General features: G+C 56.3%; 1 protein-coding gene across 1 annotated transcript; it reads left to right on the top strand.

The window, feature by feature from the left end:
* Positions 1-502: 502 nt before the first annotated feature.
* On the top strand, positions 503-14,540 carry DRC1 (dynein regulatory complex subunit 1). The gene is made up of 17 exons (XM_059832049.1): positions 503-630; positions 1,932-2,022; positions 2,577-2,689; positions 4,360-4,543; positions 5,164-5,301; positions 6,050-6,136; positions 6,872-6,994; positions 10,285-10,424; positions 10,738-10,872; positions 10,997-11,226; positions 11,623-11,795; positions 12,385-12,474; positions 12,909-12,995; positions 13,348-13,538; positions 13,976-14,119; positions 14,232-14,334; positions 14,466-14,540. The coding sequence occupies exons 1-17, from the start codon at positions 503-505 to the stop codon at positions 14,538-14,540; spliced, it is 2,232 nt and encodes a 743-aa protein (XP_059688032.1).
* Positions 14,541-16,079: the final 1,539 nt, after the last annotated feature.

The raw sequence follows: 16,079 nt of genomic DNA, 5'->3' as shown, positions 1-16,079 counted from the left end.
TGCCTGAGCGGGGCTTGGAGCAGGCGACCTCCAGAGGCCCCTGCCAGCCCCAGCTGGGCTCCTGTCAAAAGCCCTGTGGTGACTGACTGGGGCGACTGCCGGCCCCGCCAGCCCCAGCAGCGCAGCGCAGAGGACACAGCACCCCCGCCAGAGCTCTCAGGGCCCCCGGGGCCATGTCTCAGCACCCACAATTCGCCCCGGACCACCCCGCTTCGCGCCTTCCCCTCACGGCCCGGCCCGCCCCCGCCCCCGCCTCACGGCAGCTGCCGCGCGCCGCAAGCACAGGAGCGGCCGCTGTGGGGAGGGCGCCGCGCGCTGCTCGGGGGCGGGAAGAGACAGCGCGCACGCGCGCTGGAGCCGTTCCCCGGCGGCGCGGAGGGGGTAGCTCTGCGGGTTTTCTTCCTCTGCGCATGCGCTGTTTTGGCGTTGCTCGGTGACTTCGAGACGCTCCAGCCGCGGCGCGCATGCGCGGTAGCTGCCCCTTCGGGCGAGGCGGTGCCGCATGAGTCGGGGAGCGTTCGCGCAGGCGGCGGCGGGCTGGCGGACCCCGGCCCTCAGCGACCCCGGCTCCGAGGACCGCATCGGCGCCCGCCGCCGTCGCATCGCCGCCCGTCTCGTTGGCAAGCGCCGGTGAGAAACGGGGCACGTCCCCCCCTGCCCCGCTAACGCTGGCCTACCCCCCAGCCGCCTCCCCCTAAATCCGAGCCGGGTCCAGGCCCTTCCCTGCCCCAAACCGGCACCAAGTCCTGCACCTTTGCCCCAAACCCCATGTCTGGTCACAGATTACCTCCTCTTGCCTAAATCGGCTCTGGGATTGATGCCCCCAGCCCCAAATCAGTGCCATTTTCAGATCCTTCGCCCCAAACTGGCACCCAGCCCTGACCCCCCAAACTGGCACCCTGTCCTGACCCCCCACCCAGGCCCAGCACAGGCTCAGAGACCGTCCCCTGGGCTCAGAACATCCCCTGCCTTACACTGGTACTGGGGCCAGGACCCCTACCACGAACTGGCAAGGGGCAGGGACGAGATGTGGCCTTGCCAGCCTTCACCGGACTCAGGACCTCTCCCTGAACTGGCCTTGGGTCAGGCACCACCATGAATCCTGAACCAGTCAGAGACATCCCCCACTCCCTGCCAGATGGCGGGAGGTCAGGGACCACCCTCTGCAGTCCCAGCTCAGCCCAAAATCAAGGACATCCCTGTACTATCCTCAGCTCAGCACTAGGGCAGCGATTCCCCCATAGCCAACATGTTGCCCTGCCATGGACCCTCTGCCCACCCTGGACAGAATCAGCACAAGGCCAGTGGCCTCCTGGATCCGGCCCATGTTGTTCCCAAAACTGGGACTCACCAGCAATGGGGCACACCTTTCCCTAAACCAGGATTGAACTGAGGTCTTCTCCCAAGCTTTTTCTGTCCCTCCAGGCTGGGTGGGATCAGACCATGAAGTGGCAGTACTCTGCCACCCTCTCCTGAGCTGGGACTGGGTCCCTGTCTTACCCCAGCCTGGGGAAAACTGTGGCAGTAACCACCATGTCCTCTCCAAACCGAGAGTAAACCGCAACAAGGTGCCTGTGGATCCTGTTCCCAACCCCCAGGGCCAAACCATACCTAGGTCAGTAACATCCACTTCTACCCATACAGGCTTGTTTTCTCCTTCCTGATCCCAGAGCCTTCCTTTTAGGTTAGACTGATCCCAAGGAATTAGCATGGGATTAGTGCCAGTCCTGAAATGGCCCTGGACAGAAGCTGCCTGTCTTCATGGCCGAGCTAGGGTCCCCCAGAGCCACCTAAGGGCTGCCCCCAGACAGCCTCTGGCCCCTGCCCTCTTCATCCTGGGAAGCAAACAGAGGCTGAGCCCCCCAGCCCTGTGCTGCAGGAGTAAGATGGTGTGGTGCAAAATGTTCTGTCTTTTCCCCTTTTCTGTGCAGGGAGGCCCTTGGAGAAGATGTGGAGCCGAAGGTGGCTGAGGAGGAGGAAGAGCAGAGAAGGAGCCATAAACAGATTGAGGAGAGCAGGCAGGTGTGGCAGTAGGACAGGAAGGTCCTCTCAGATTTCTGACCTCTAGACGTTTGGCTTTGTCCTCCTTTTAGCTTTGTGTGGTGCTTAGTGTCACACAGGAGCATTTATGTGAAAAGAATCGGGGACAGAAACTCCTCAGGACTGGGTGGGGGTTGATTCTTGGGCTGGATCCTGGGGATATGATTTCCCTGTGGCAAACAGCCCATGGATTGGAAGGATCTGGGACTGATGCCGTGAATCCAACCCCCAACCCAAATCCTTAGCCCTGTCCGCACACGCAGGGGAAGCAAAACAAGAAGGTGCTCTGATCATGTTCCTCTTGGTTCTGATGGCCTGCAGGGCTTTCCAGGAGAGGGAAATGGGTGCATTGAGGTCCTCGCAGTGCTCATCAAACCCTGCCATAGCATGGGAAGATGGGGCTTATGGGTCCACATAGGCACCACAGCATGGGGATAGGAGCCAAACCCTGGACAGGCACAGCAAGAGTTGCTCCAGTATCCCTTCCTCCAGATCTCAGGTCTCCAGGTGTGCGATGTGTACCACCTATTTCACAGAGGCTGGCCAAGCTGCTCTTTGATGGCACGCAGATGGTGACAAATATCCAGGTGGCTGCTGACTTGAGGGAAACACAGAGGAGGGCAGAGGAGGCAGAGCTGAAGCTGAAGAGGTAAGAGGTGGGTCTGCGCTGCTGGGAGGGAGCAGTGCAGATGTTGGTGCAGCTTTTGGAGGACATCCTAACCCTGGTCATCCAGAAATGCTTAGCAGTTAGACCAACACTGAATTTATGTTCAATAGGAAAATTTATGTACACAGAGAGCCTCCAGGTCCGACCTGCCACAGCTGGATCTTTACAGAGCTCTGCAGGTCAAGGCTGGTGGCTTCCCCAGGTGGCACTGCAGTGTTATGGATGTCTGGTTACCGATCCCCTCCAGACCCGTTGCATCTTTGGCTCCAGAGTGTGAGAAATGCAGCTGTTTCTCAGCTTTTCACCAGGAGCCTGTACCATGTATACTTGTGGTCTCCTTGCTGGAGAAGCACAGGCAGAGCAGCCCTTGATTCTGGCTTGCTGAGCAGCTCTCCTGAGCCTGGAGGTGACACCATGGTGGAGAACGTGACACCCTATGCTAAGAGGTGGCTCAGTAAATGGCCTGTTTCTAGAGGTTGCCCTCCAGTCATGGAGATAGAGGTAGTTATTAGCCATACCATGGGAATGCGCTGGGACAGCCGCATCAGGCTGTGTGTGAGGAGGGGGAAGAACGTGAGGCTGTGCTAATCTGAGAAATTGCATATTAAGGTCGTTGTAGTGAGAGTGGTCAGATGCTGGATCAGGGGCCCCTGACGTTGTAGAGATCTTCCTCCTTGGAGATGCTCAGCACATGCCTGGACAAGGCCCTGCACAACCTGCTCTGACATTGAAGTTAATCCTGCTGTGACCGGGAGCCGGTGATTTCCTGAAGCTCTTCCAGCCTCAATTATTCTCTGATCCTCCCTGTGTGCCTTCCTGGGCAAACCTGCCCTGCTTCACCAGAGGAGCTGGGCAGTCTCCAAGGGACTGGCTCTTTCAGCCTTGTCCCCAGGGCTGGGAGATCAGCTAGGAAACACTGAGTCCTTGCTCCTACTGCCTTTGGAGGGCACTGTAGGAACAGTTTATGGGAGGCTGGCTGTAGCAGGATGCATGTCCCTTGCTCAGTGGGATTCCCAGTGGGAATCTCATTAAGGCACCAGATGCTGTGTCCAGGAACTGCCTGCCGTAGAGCAGGTTTGGGGGTGGCAAAGGTGGTGGCCACTGTTCAGCCTGAGGCAAGGACCATCCCCAGGGCACGTTGGGTGGTGCCTCTGGAAGAGGAAAGAGTTTTGTAATATGGACATGGGCTGCTCAGTGCCATTTGGCCTTAGCTGGAGTATGGTCTCTGGACAGTTCGATTTCCAAGTCTAGACGTAGCTGGGAGGCTGTTTGGCACTGCTTGTCCATCACCTCTTGCCCAGAGACAGCTGACTTGGCAGAAGGACTAGTGCTCCTTGCAGAGGTGACTGCTGCTTGAGCTGAGCTCTTTAGTCTTTTCTCCTCCAGGTAAGTGGTTGTTAGAGCACTGTGCAAGGGCAGAGCTGGGAAATGCCTGTCTGAAGAGAACAGGATGCCAGCTCTGCCCTTGCCCGATGCTCTAACAAGCGCTTACAGGAAAGCTGCTGCTGCTCCACTGATGCCTTGATGCCACTTTGAATTCAAACTGGGTTATGCAGAAAAGCACTTCTGCAGCATGGGCCACAGAACCGTGTCTGAAGGACATGTCTGAAGCCCCAGCTCCCCATTTGCCGTGTGCTCCTTACTGCCTGCAGGGTAGAAAAGCTGGAGAATGAAGCCAAGTCTAGCACATACAAGTTTGAGGAGATCACCTCCAAGTGGGCCTTGGCCAAGGAGATGACGATTCCGCAGGAACTGTGGCAGCTGCTGAACCAACAGCAGCAGCAGTGCGCCCTGCTTCTGGAAGAGAAGAACAAGCTCATCGGTGACCTGCAGCAGGTAGCGTGGGGAACAGGCAGGGACAACCAGGAAGGACGGGGTCGTTTGAGCTCAGGAGGACGCTGTTCTAAAGCAACAGTCATTTCTCTGTCTGGATCTTCAGTTCACCAGTACATTGCAGAGATCCATGTAGTGTCAGTTAGTCCGGGTCAAAACTGTGCCAGGAGCAGCACTGTCAGTGTCCCAATGTGGACGATGAGATTGGGTGCCCAGGCACTGTTCAGTGTACAAGGGCAGACACACAGGACACTGGTAGCAGTAAGACAAACTGGCAGATCCCAGATTGCACAGTAAATACAAAGGCAAATGAGCGGAGAGGGGGATTGTTTTTGTAGAGGGAAGAAAGCCTTCCCCACAGCAGGTTCCCCGGCCCCCAGAGAAGGACTGGTGTGTCTGCAGGCATGTCACCTCCCACTCTATCTAACCTGGACCTTTTGGCAGCGATGATCTGTCTCTCCTCCCATCTTCCTTCTTAACTACCTCTTGACTTTCTGGCACTTTGCTCTCCTCACCTCTTCTGCCCAGACAGGCAGCGTCTGGGTCTTACCCTCTCAGTTAGCCCCTGAGGATTCCTCGTCAAATACTTCTCTCTGATTTCAGCATCTGCTCTCCTCCTCCAGGAGCTGAAAAACAAAGATGAGCAATACGTGCAGGCCATTAAGAAGCAGTCGGATGATATCCACCTGCTTTTGGAGAGAATGGAGGAACAGATCAGGCTCATGCTGAAAACTTACCGTCACAAACTCCTGCAGATTGAGGTAGTCTGTTCATATGGTGGAGGAAGAGTCCAACAAGAAAACCTGCAGCTGCTTGCTTCTTTGTATCTATGGCAAAAAGGCCTCAGGCTCATTGCACTGGCTGGGCTGACTACTGTCCAGAGCAGCAGGGCTGATGTCTTGGTCGATGAGGCTGAAATCTGGCCAAGCAAGAGCGCTGAATGGTGTTGAGTGCTGAGGGGCTGGTTTATACCGTACAGTGAATGAGTGTGCTTCAGTGCAGAGCAACTCAGTAGCATGTGAAAGCTGTCACTGTTTGATGGCTGATTATTCATCTCTCTAAAAGCCAGAAAGGACCATTGTGGTTCTTTAGCCTTACCTTCTGCAGAGCACAAAATCCCGCCTCACAGATCAAACCTGCATTTGTTGCTGAGTGAGGACTTCTCTCCCCATTTAACGTCTTGTAAGGTGAAATCAGGTGGCTGCCTGACCAAGCTCTACTGCTAATCATCAAGCAATGATTTCCAGTCAACTCGCAGAGCTATCCACCACCAAGAGCATCCTTCCCAGCTCTGGGTGGCTGATAGCAGCAGTCCCCGTGGGGTCGCAGTGTGAGGTCTCTGCTAGCGGGGTCCTGGCATGGAGAGGGGAGATCAGGCCAGTGTGTGTTTATTGGACAGTGGCACCAGTCTGCAGCCGATCCTCTTCTGGAGGCTGCTGGCTTGGACTGGTGTAAGGTTGGTAATGAGAGCTGCCAACATGATGGTGAAGGGCTCTGTCTCCTTCACAGAAAGCTTTTGAGCTCGAACGGCGAGAGCTGCTGGACAACAACAGGAAGAAGTGGGAGGAAGCCATCCAGGCCCACAATGCACAGGAGGTAAGATCCATGTGAAATTTAGAATCAGAAACATTTAGATTGGAAAAGACCCTTAAGATCATCAAGTCCACCTGTTAACCTAATGCTGCCAACTCCACCACTAAACCATGTCCCTAAGCACCATGTATACACGTCTTTTAAATACCTCCAGTGATGGTGACTCAACCACCTCCCTGAGCAGTCTGTTCCAGTGCTTGACAACCCTTTCGGTGAAGAAATTTTTCCTAATATCCAGTCTAAACCTCCCCCTGTGCAACTTGAGGCCATTTCCTCTTGTCCTATTGCTTGTCAGTTGGGAAAAGAGACCGACCCCCACTTTTCTACAACCCCCTTTCAGGTAGTTGTAGAGAGCGATAAGGTCTCCCCTCAGCTTCCTCTTCCTCAGACTGAACAACCGCAGGTCCCTCAGCCGCTCCTCATAAGACTTGTGCTCCAGACCCCTCACCAGCTTCGTCGCCCTTCATTGGACACGCTCCAGCACCTCAATGTCCTTCTTGTAGTGAGGGGCCAAAGGCTGCCAGGACCAGTGCTGCTCTCCAGCACTGCACTGCCTTGAAAGACACGTGCACAAAGGCAGCTGGTTCCTCAGGAGAGTAGGGGACCAAGGGGCAGTGTTTCAGCCTGCTCTGCGGGGCAATTATCCATGCATGACCTTGCTTTGGGCTGGCCAAAGGACCTGTGATCATGGGAGGAAGCTGTCACCATTGATGGATGATGTTCTCCTTTTGCCCGTAGCTGGAATACCTGCATGCCCGTATGAGGAAGGTGGAAGAGTTTGAGAAACAGCTGAATCAGCTGCGGTTGCAGGATGAGGAGGAGTATAACAGCATGAAGATGCAGCTGGAGAACGATGTGGAGGTACAGAAAAGGCTGGCAGGTGCCATGTAGAGAGGCAGTGGAGCAGGTCTCCTTGAGCTTTTTTGTGTGTAGCTGGCTCTGTGGGGCAGCTAGACGGTAAGAAAGCTGCAGCTGGTATCTGGTCACCTCAGCTTTCCAACGTGCACAGTCCAGCCCTGTGTCAACAGGGTGACGGAGCTGTTGTTCTCTCTTCTCCATGAGTCCTACACCATGGTGTCCATCTGCCCTTGGCTCTCAGAGGTCTGTAGCACATGAACTGTAGCTCTAGGACATATGAAGCACCTGGGAAGGTCGAGGGATTTGCTACTTCTGGCATAATGATTGATAAAAGGATTGAATAGTGCAAGTGTGCTGACACCAGATCATTTCAGATCAGTCCAGTTTCCTCCTTCGTCAGGGTCTGGGCCTAGGAGGTGTGAGCTTTTTCCTCTGACATCTAGCCATAGACCCATGATTTCTCTAATGCCCATGAAGTCCACTTGGTGTGAGAACTATCATGAGTTTGCACTTACTCAGGAAGGAGGGCACACAGTGGAAGAGCACAGCTCTGGCACACCGCTGGCTGAACAAACACCAGGGGCTCTCACTGCAGATCCAAACCTCATAGCCGTGCCTTCCCCGAGATACAGATACCTTTTAGTCCACCGCATTCTCTGCGAGAAGCGGTGTCAACAAAGCAGTGCATCTGTGGCTCTCTGCTATCCTGCTGGTTCCCTGGACGGCAGCCACAGCGTTGGTCCTGGGCTGTCAGGTTTGGCTTTGCCCAGCATTATTCAGCCTCCTCTGCTCAGCAGAGAGCCCTGCCGCTGCTGACACCTTCCCTGCTTGTTGTTGTGTGTTGCTTCCTGGTCTGCACGGCAGAAATGGGACACGTTGCATTTGGACTTCAGACAGGCTCATTGTTTGTCCCATGGGATATCCTCCTAGGAAGCTTGGGGAAGTACGGGCCAGGGCCAACGTCTAGAAGGTTTTGCACAACTGCAAGTGAAATACTACTGTTTCAAGGTCCCTGTCAGCCTGAAAAGGCAAGTCCAGGGAGGGCAGTCCTGACTCTGCGATTTCTTTGCCTTCGTATTGATAACCTGGAAGGTGACACAGAGTGTGTAACGTTCGCAGATGGCTCTGAGCCATTTGGGGAGGGAGGCAGCAGGACGCTGGAGATTGAGGTTCACAGACGGCGATGGGGGGCTGCTGTAAAAATGCACCTGCTGCCTTTAGCTGTAGTTGTGGGAGGGTTTATATATGAGGTAGGGGAGGTAACTATTCCTCTCTGCTTTATACCTATCTGTCCTTGTCCAGGTTTGCCAACATGCTTGGGAACAGGGGAGAGAGTCTAGAACAGACCAAGTAGACAAATGACCCCTAAGAAAAGGTTGAAAGGCTGGGGCTGCTTAGACCGTGGAAGAGGTTTCTGTAGGGACTGAAAAGTCTACAAATATGCACAATTTTGTATGATGGAGGAGGAGAGTGACTTCTCTGTGTCCACTGTAGATGCAAGAAAAAATCATGGGGTTGAGTTTTGGTAGGGAAGATTTAAATTGGTATTCAGATTTAGGGTTGAGATTTCAATCTAGGAAAGCCTAGAAGTGGCAAGGACTTGCTTGATGGTTAGCTAGAGTGTGCCCTTGGTTTGCTGCCCCTTGATGCAGGGTTTTAGGAACAACTTAAATCAACTTCTGCTGGGGCTGATTTGGTGAAGTTTTCCCTCTGTGGGGCAGAGGGATGAAGTAGATGTCCTCCTGGTTCCCTTTAGAACTGCAGTTGTGTAACTCTGTGTGGCATAGACTTCACCCTTCCAGTTGAGGGAGAATAAGAAAAGAGAAGTTGGAAACACCTATTTTCCTGATTAACCTGTGATTTTGTTGTCCTGAGGTATCTCTGAAACAGGAGCTTAGCCAAGACCTAAAGATGAAATCCATGCTTTGAGGGCTAATGAGTACTCCCCAGTTTCACTAGATGGGAATCAGCATTTTAAATATGGGGTTTGGGCCATGGTCTTCCTCCATCTGCTGCAAGGAGAAGGTCCCTTGGCCCTGCTGGGATTTACCTCCATCTTTTCTTCAGTCCAGCTTTGATCCTAGCCAGGTGGGACTACTTCTGGGTGTCTTCCAGGTTGTTTGTGGGCTCCCTGTTGTACGTAGGGCTACCCAGGAGAGCTCTGAGCCAGCTAACCCAGGTTCCAATCTCCTCCCTGCTTCTAGCCTACAGCTTGGCACTCTTACCTGCCCCCAGAGATCCCCCTGGGCTGAGAGCAAGCCTGAGCCCCTGATGGAGACCCCGCTGGGTCTCTCTGCTGTGCAGATTGCTGCACACAACTGAGCCTGTAGCTGATGCTGTAATTTGGGGCCATGCAGCAGCTTAATTCCAATTACTTCCTATGGTGGAAGAAGTCTTTATAGGCCTCCCCAGTAAAGCGCTGTATTATGAGGTTTTTTCAGTATCAGATTTCTGCCTCCTTTTGCACATGGAAACACATACTAATGAACTAAACCATGCCAGGCCCAAACACTGCCTCTCACCCATCCATGCAGTCATGCTGCCTGCATCTGGAGTTTCCATGCCACTGTGTCCCCCTGAGCTCGCTTCCAAATGAGCTGTAGGGCTGGCAGAGAGCAGCAATCATCAGGAGCGTGTGATGCCTCCCAGCCCAGAGCAGCAGCCCCAGGAGACTGGTGCAATCAGCCCGGGAAGCGGCTCTTCTTTTCCATCAGCTGTTGAGCAAACGGGGTGCTGGGAAGCTGAGAGAGATGTCTCCATTGCAGATGTATCCTCCATTGCAGCTGCAGAGCAAGGAGGAGAACTCGCTGCCTCTCTCCTGCCCCCCAGGCTATGCAGCGGGATGCTGCCATCACAAATGCTTCAGTTATTTGTTTTGTTCTGGTTTCCTTAAGACCTGGATTTCGCGGGGTCACTCCTCCTGTGCGTCCCTTCCTCCAGCTCGCCAAGTAACTTCTGAGCCTCTTGGTTAATTCAGAGACGCGCAATTCCTAAAACTGACATAAAAATCAGCAGCTAGGTTGAGGACAGAGGCCCAAATTAGTGCCCCACTGAGTGAAAGTGGGGTACAACTTCAGTCCATTCTCCCTTCCCCAGACATGGACCCGTAGCATGTACTTATGGACGACCAGCATCTCCATCATTCACCCGTGAGTGATGCCATGTAGCCAGGGGTTAGCTGGGGAAATGTGCGTGGGAAGATGGGGTTTGGAGATACAGGATCAGTAGGATCCAGGCGTCAGTGTGGCCTTAGCTCATGGCACGGCTTGTTTTCATGTCTTTTGAAATGCCAGAACCTGGAGAGGCAGCTCCAGCATATGAAAGCCGTCTACCAGCTGAACCAGGAGAAGCTGGAGTATAACCTTCAGGTGCTTAAGAAGCAGGATGAGGAGAACACCATCATCAGATCCCAGCAGAAGAGGAAGCTCAACCGGTAAAAATCCATCCCTGGAAGACAGGCTCTGCCTTACCAGCCATCTCCTCCCATATATCATTTTTTGTGGAGCCCATCACCTAGCACAGGCCAAAGAGCTCTGTCCCAACCCATCCCTGGGCAGGGGCAGGGGTTAGCCCAGGGCAGGGTCATCCCCAGAGCACTTTGAGCAGGCTGGCCATGGCCAACCTGTGCCAGCTGCATCAGGGTCAGTCAGGCCTTGGCACTGATAAGCAGACCCAAAGCCTTCATACAAGCTGGGTATGCCCGAAGGTGCGTCTTCGGGGATGCCCAGCTTTGCTGTCCTCCCCAGGCTCCACAGCTTGCTCAATAGCCTGAGAATAAAACTGGCCAACCAAGAGAAGCAGTTCAGAGAGGAGAACCAGAGCTTGGCAGCCGACTGCAAGCGCATCACGGAGCAGTGCAAGGAGGTGCAGAGGAGGATGAGGTGGGATGTGCGTGGGCATCCACCCATGATGAGGTCTTGGAGTGCCTAACCGAGGTTCAGGGGAGCTGATTCGTCATTTTGGGGCACGGAGCCTCCTTCCATGGGCCTTCTCCCTTCTGCACAGGCACTTTGCTGTCAGCGATGCTGAGAAGTTCACGGAGGTCTGGATTATGAACGAGGAGGAAGCCAAAGGGCTGATGCGGAAAGCCCTCGATGCAGATCGCATCATTCACACCCAGCAACTGGGGCTGCCCTGGGAAGAGCCTCGTTACTGGTTCCTGAACAACATCGGCCCCCTTGGGCATTACAAGGCGAAGAGGATGGCGACCAAGCTGGCTGCAGAGGTCCTGACAGGTGGGATGCACAGTGCCCTTGTCACCTTGTGACACTGGGAGACCCTCACCTTCCTCCATGACAGCCCCTTCTGTCGCTCCTGTCCTTGCCATTGCAAGGTGGGATCTTACAGGGGTGACATTGCGAGCCCAGGCAGGGGCTGTCCCCAGCCCTGAGCTGGCTCATGCCAAACCAACTTGGGGATCTTTGCACTGTACTTTGCCCAGTGCTCCCAGTTCCAGACAAGCTGACCAAGAGCCAGCTCATGTCCCAAGATCTTTGGGCTACTTGCCAGGTCACAGGGAACAATTGTGATTTCCCCGACGGCTTCTGCAGTGATGTGACGGGGGAGCACAGCCTGGGGAGCACAGTCTAAGCACAAAGGCTTTTGCTCACCCTTCTTTCTCCATGTTTCAGAGAGCAGCTCTGGGGGACAGGAAGAGGAAGGGAGAGCGAAGGAGAAGGAAGAAGTGGATAGTGGAGAAGGAGGAAAAGAAAATACAGTGAAGGTTGAGGATAGAGCCACACCTCTGCGAAATATCTCCAAGAAGACTGCCAAGAGGATCCTGGAGCTCGTGAGCGACGAGTCGGTGCGTGATGATGTAGCACATGCCTTGATCAGGGAGCAGGCGTGCTGTCCCCTGGTTGCTCCAGCTTGTAGTAGATCTCTTTCGAGCTCCACGTCTTGGGGTGAAGGCTTCTGCATGGCACTGCCTTGCTATGCCAAGCAGCCTGTTGTCAAAGAGCTGGGGGGCCAGGAGAGGATCTCCAGGTCTTTCCACTGTGTGTGGCACATATACGATGCTAATAAAAGGTATGGGCAGGCACAGCCCCGTTGCCCAAATCCACGGCTCCCCAGGCCAGAATAAGCTCAGGCAAACCTGCTGTGTCTGATGCTCCAGGCTCTTCCCTGTCTCTGGGGACAGTCAGCAAGAGCTTCAGATCATGAGGTCCTTTTGGCATCACCGTGCTGATAACTCTTATCTTCCCTGTCCGCTGGGTGGCTATTCCAGAGCCTCCTGGCCCTGCCAGCCTCACGCTGCCCAGCCGCTGGCCACCCTCCCCGCTCAGTCTGCCGTCACAGGATGGCATGGCCGTAGCATGGCATGGGCTGGCTTCTGGGTACGGATGGAGACGCTCGCTATTTCTCTGCACCCTCTTCTCTGTGTGACTCCCAAGGGTTTCCTCATTGAGAGCAAGCTGCTGAAGCCCCTGCATGCTCTGGGGAGGCACGAGCGTACCCTCATGAAGCTCGACTCCATCTTTGCGGTGAGTTGTGGCTTGGCCCATCAGGGCTGCAGTGAAGGCTGGTGGTCACCAGGGAAAGCTCTCTGCCCCGTGTCCGCATGGGGTAGGACTGAGCCGCCCCAGGGAGGTCCGGCTGGGCTGCTGGGGGGACTCTGGGGCAGCAAGGGGAGAGGGTCACTGTGAAAGGGTGTGAAGCACTGTGACCAGACGTTTCTCAGCTCAAGGCCGTCCTGCTGATGAATTAAACAACATCTCCAGGGCCCCTCCAGCCTGTTCTCAGACTCTGCCATGCACAGATAACCCTGGCTGTCCCACACTAACCACTTCTTACCACCCGCTTCTGCCTTGCGTGGCATTGCCAGAGGGGCACCCTCTGCTCCTGGGAAATGCTATTCACTTCGCTCCCCCTCCCATGATGTCTCTGAGGTTGCTAACCTGGTTCCTCTGCTCCCCAGGCCCTCGAGATCGACAGTGAGGATGACCTGTACCAGCTGGTGGATTTTTTCTTGAAGTACAAAGCCCAGGAGGTGGCTGTCAGCCAGGTGGGACCACCAGGAACAGCAGTGGGAAGAGCCTAGCAGAGCCAGGGGTCCAGGGAAGGGGGAGCAGAATATCTGAACACCCAGGGAAGGCAGAGAAGGGGACCAGTGTGTTGACCCTGAAATGTTTCCCTATGACCGGACGAGGGAGGTGAACGTGCTAGGGCTGAGGGGTTGTAATCTTCTGCCATGGCTGAACAGAGCCTCTTGCACATGAATTTTTGCCTTAGCTCCCTAAATTTGCCAAGGGACAAGGCTGCAGGCAGCTGGAAGTTCCCCGGGGGGAAGGTGGCTCTTGGGGAGGAGGAGGAGGTGGTGGAAGGCACAGTGCCCAGCTTGCTGGCCTTCCCTCCAGAGCCGGAGCGGCCCAGGTGGAGAACATGACACCGATCTGGCTGAGGACAGAGAGGACAGTGGATCTGGTGCCCAGAGGGACAAGCTCAAATCCCCTCGGAGCTCGCTGGGCTCCCTTCCATCTGTCTATATCCACGCTGATGATGTCCTAAAGATCCTGAAAGCGTTTGTGCGGGATTTTGGCAAGCTGAGGTAGGAGTAGGGGCAGAACAGGGCTGTTGTCACTGGGAGGGAGCCGGACTGGGGCATGGGGTGTGGGTATGTGGGGTGTGTGGGCAGGGCTGGGGGTGACTGTATTGCCCTGGCTGGAGCAAGAGCTTCCCTTGCCTGCCCTGCAAGATTACCGAGGGGTGGGGAGGGTCCCACCAGGGAAAGGGGGTACAGACAGTGCCTGAGTGAGGGATGGCTGGCGACAACAAGGCTGGAGATGACTGGCACCCTGGGGAGGGAAGCAAAGCCATGGGACAAGCAGGTGCCAGTTGTGGGGTCGTGCTCATTCGTGTGATGATGGCAATGGTGCTCAGCGTGGCTGAGGGGTATGGGGCTGTTCCTCAGCATGGCTGAGGGGTATGGGGCTGTTCCTCACCCGTGAAGAGCTGAGCCCCAGGGCTTTGTTCTCTGTCCCCCAGGGAGAAGGATGGATCTGCAAAGGAGGTGCTACAGGTACGGGACAGCTCCAAAGACGGGGAGTACTGGGAAGCCCTGGCACACGTTATCCCAGAGCCGACGTTGAAGCTGTGGGACGCGCTGATGGTGGCACTGGAGGAATATTAGTGAGTGCCTGGCAGTGCTGCTGGGGACAGGGTGGGCTGGTGGCATGGTGGGGGGAACTGCAGTGGGGCTGGCACCAGCTGGCCATGTCAGCCGTCTGCCCTCGTTGCCCAGCCAGGTCCTCACTCGCCGGGCCAGCCTGCTCGCCGAAGCAGCCACCCTGCAGCAGCAGAACTCGGAGCTGTGCCTGCTGCTGGAGGAGTACCTCAGCTCCGGGGTGAGTGCGCCATCCTCCTCCCCTGCAGCCTGGGGACACCCCACCATGTGTGTCCGACGCAGAGGTCCCAAACTCGTGGGGCTGCTGCCTGGAGCCCATTGCTGTCGGGCTCAGGGTGCTTCTCTCCTCAGGTGAACAGCAAGCTTCTCTCCCCTCCCACACAGTGGATGGACCTGAACCTGTCCTGCCCCGGGGAAGCGCAGTGAGTGCCTGGGGCCAGGGCATGGCTTTTCTCTGCCCACAGCTGAAGCTGTGCCTGGATCCAGGCCTTCCTGGCAGGGATTAATAAACCCTTCCCAAACCTGGGCCGTGAGTGTGCGTGTGGCCTGCGAGGAGCACCCCTCTCGCCTCCCAAGATGCTGGGGAGCCGCAGCCAAGCATCCCCCCGATGCAGGGGACTCACAGCGCTGTGGGAAAGCATTTTCCCACTCATGCCCCAAAGCCGTGTGGCCTGTGTCCTCCCTTCCCGCCGCGGAGCCGAAGCCAGTCAGGACCCTCCACCTCCCAAGGGTCAGCGTCCCCACCGTCCCTAGGCATCCTGTCTTCGGGAGAGCCCACCTTTCTTTACCTGATTTTACACCTTATTCCCCACTTTTTCTTTTGCTGTCCCAACACTTTTTGTCCAGAGGGACAAAAACAACCACCCCCCAATTACTTTTCCCTCATCGGTCCCAGCGCTGCTACATCTGTACCTAAATTCTGCATTTCCAGGGCGATATCAGCCCAAAGCGGTGCTGCCGGCAGCATTATCTCCAGGAGGGCTGCGTCGCATCCATGACTCCCTCCCACCCCTCTGGTTCACACCAGTTATATCTCATTCCCAGTAAAGGCTTCCTGGCCAGCTTTATCTTTAGCCTTGACTCCCCTGCCGAACGCTAACATGGCCTGAGCAGTTTCTCGTACCAGAACAGAGTAACACCATTTTTTTTGCTCACTGGGTATCTGTGCCCTTGTATAGTTTTCACTTTTCTCCTGGTCCCCATCAGGGGATGCAGCCAGCTTCAGGGGCCGGTGATCCCACAGGACGGCTTGCTCGCTGTACCGCTGGGGTACAGCGGGATCCACAGGGCACAAATACCGACAAGAAGGCCAAGACAGAGGGAGTGGGAGGCAGGGAAAGGGTTTTGGGGCAGGGAAGGCAGCGATAGGCACGCGCTGCCTGGGACAAGGGAGCAGCAGACACCGCCCGGTGCATCTTGACTTGCTCTGCTGGGACCCAGGGACCGCCGAGGCGCCAGCTCCTGGAGTCAGGGGACATCCCGAGAACCCAGAGCAGCCTCCAGCTCCTGTAATCCCAGAGGGAGGTGAGCAAGTGGGTGTCAGTGGTCCCAGCCCCACCGGGCGGGGGGGCTGTCAGGAGAGCCCTAAAGCCCCTGCCCCACACGACACAAGCACCGGGGGGGGGTTCATGAACCGGTGAAGATGCCCCCCAGCAGCAGCAGGAGGGCTGAAGTCCGGGGGGGCCGGGCCGGGAGAGCCTCCGGAGCGGGGGCGGTGGGGTCGTGGGGCCGTGCCCGGGCGAGGGCCCTCCCCGGCGGCCGCAGCCCGGCCCCCGCCCCGCCCCGCTCCGCCCCTCCGGGCTCCCTCGCCGCCGCCAGCACCGGACAAGCCGCGGCCCTGGGATGCTGCCGGCGCCCGCCCGGGCCCCCCACCGCCCGTCGCGGCGGAGGGGCCGCTGCAAGCGCTGCCGCTCGCCCTCGCCAAGGTAAGGGCCCCCCCGGACCCGGGTGCGCGGCGCTGAACAC

Source organism: Gavia stellata, chromosome 2 (assembly GCF_030936135.1).
Source record: "Gavia stellata isolate bGavSte3 chromosome 2, bGavSte3.hap2, whole genome shotgun sequence".
In the NCBI taxonomy this organism is placed as follows: Eukaryota; Metazoa; Chordata; class Aves; order Gaviiformes; family Gaviidae; genus Gavia; species Gavia stellata.
This window is presented reverse-complemented; position numbering and strand designations above follow the sequence as displayed.

Excerpts from the sequence above, each read along its gene's own strand:
- DRC1 (XM_059832049.1), top strand. The coding sequence starts at position 503 with ATGAGTCGGGGAGCGTTCGCGCAGGCGGCGGCGGGCTGGCGGACCCCG. Across the intron at positions 5,302-6,049 it reads ACAAACTCCTGCAGATTGAG|AAAGCTTTTGAGCTCGAACG; the intron begins GTAGTCTGTTCA and ends TCTCCTTCACAG. Across the intron at positions 12,475-12,908 it reads AGCTCGACTCCATCTTTGCG|GCCCTCGAGATCGACAGTGA; the intron begins GTGAGTTGTGGC and ends TCTGCTCCCCAG.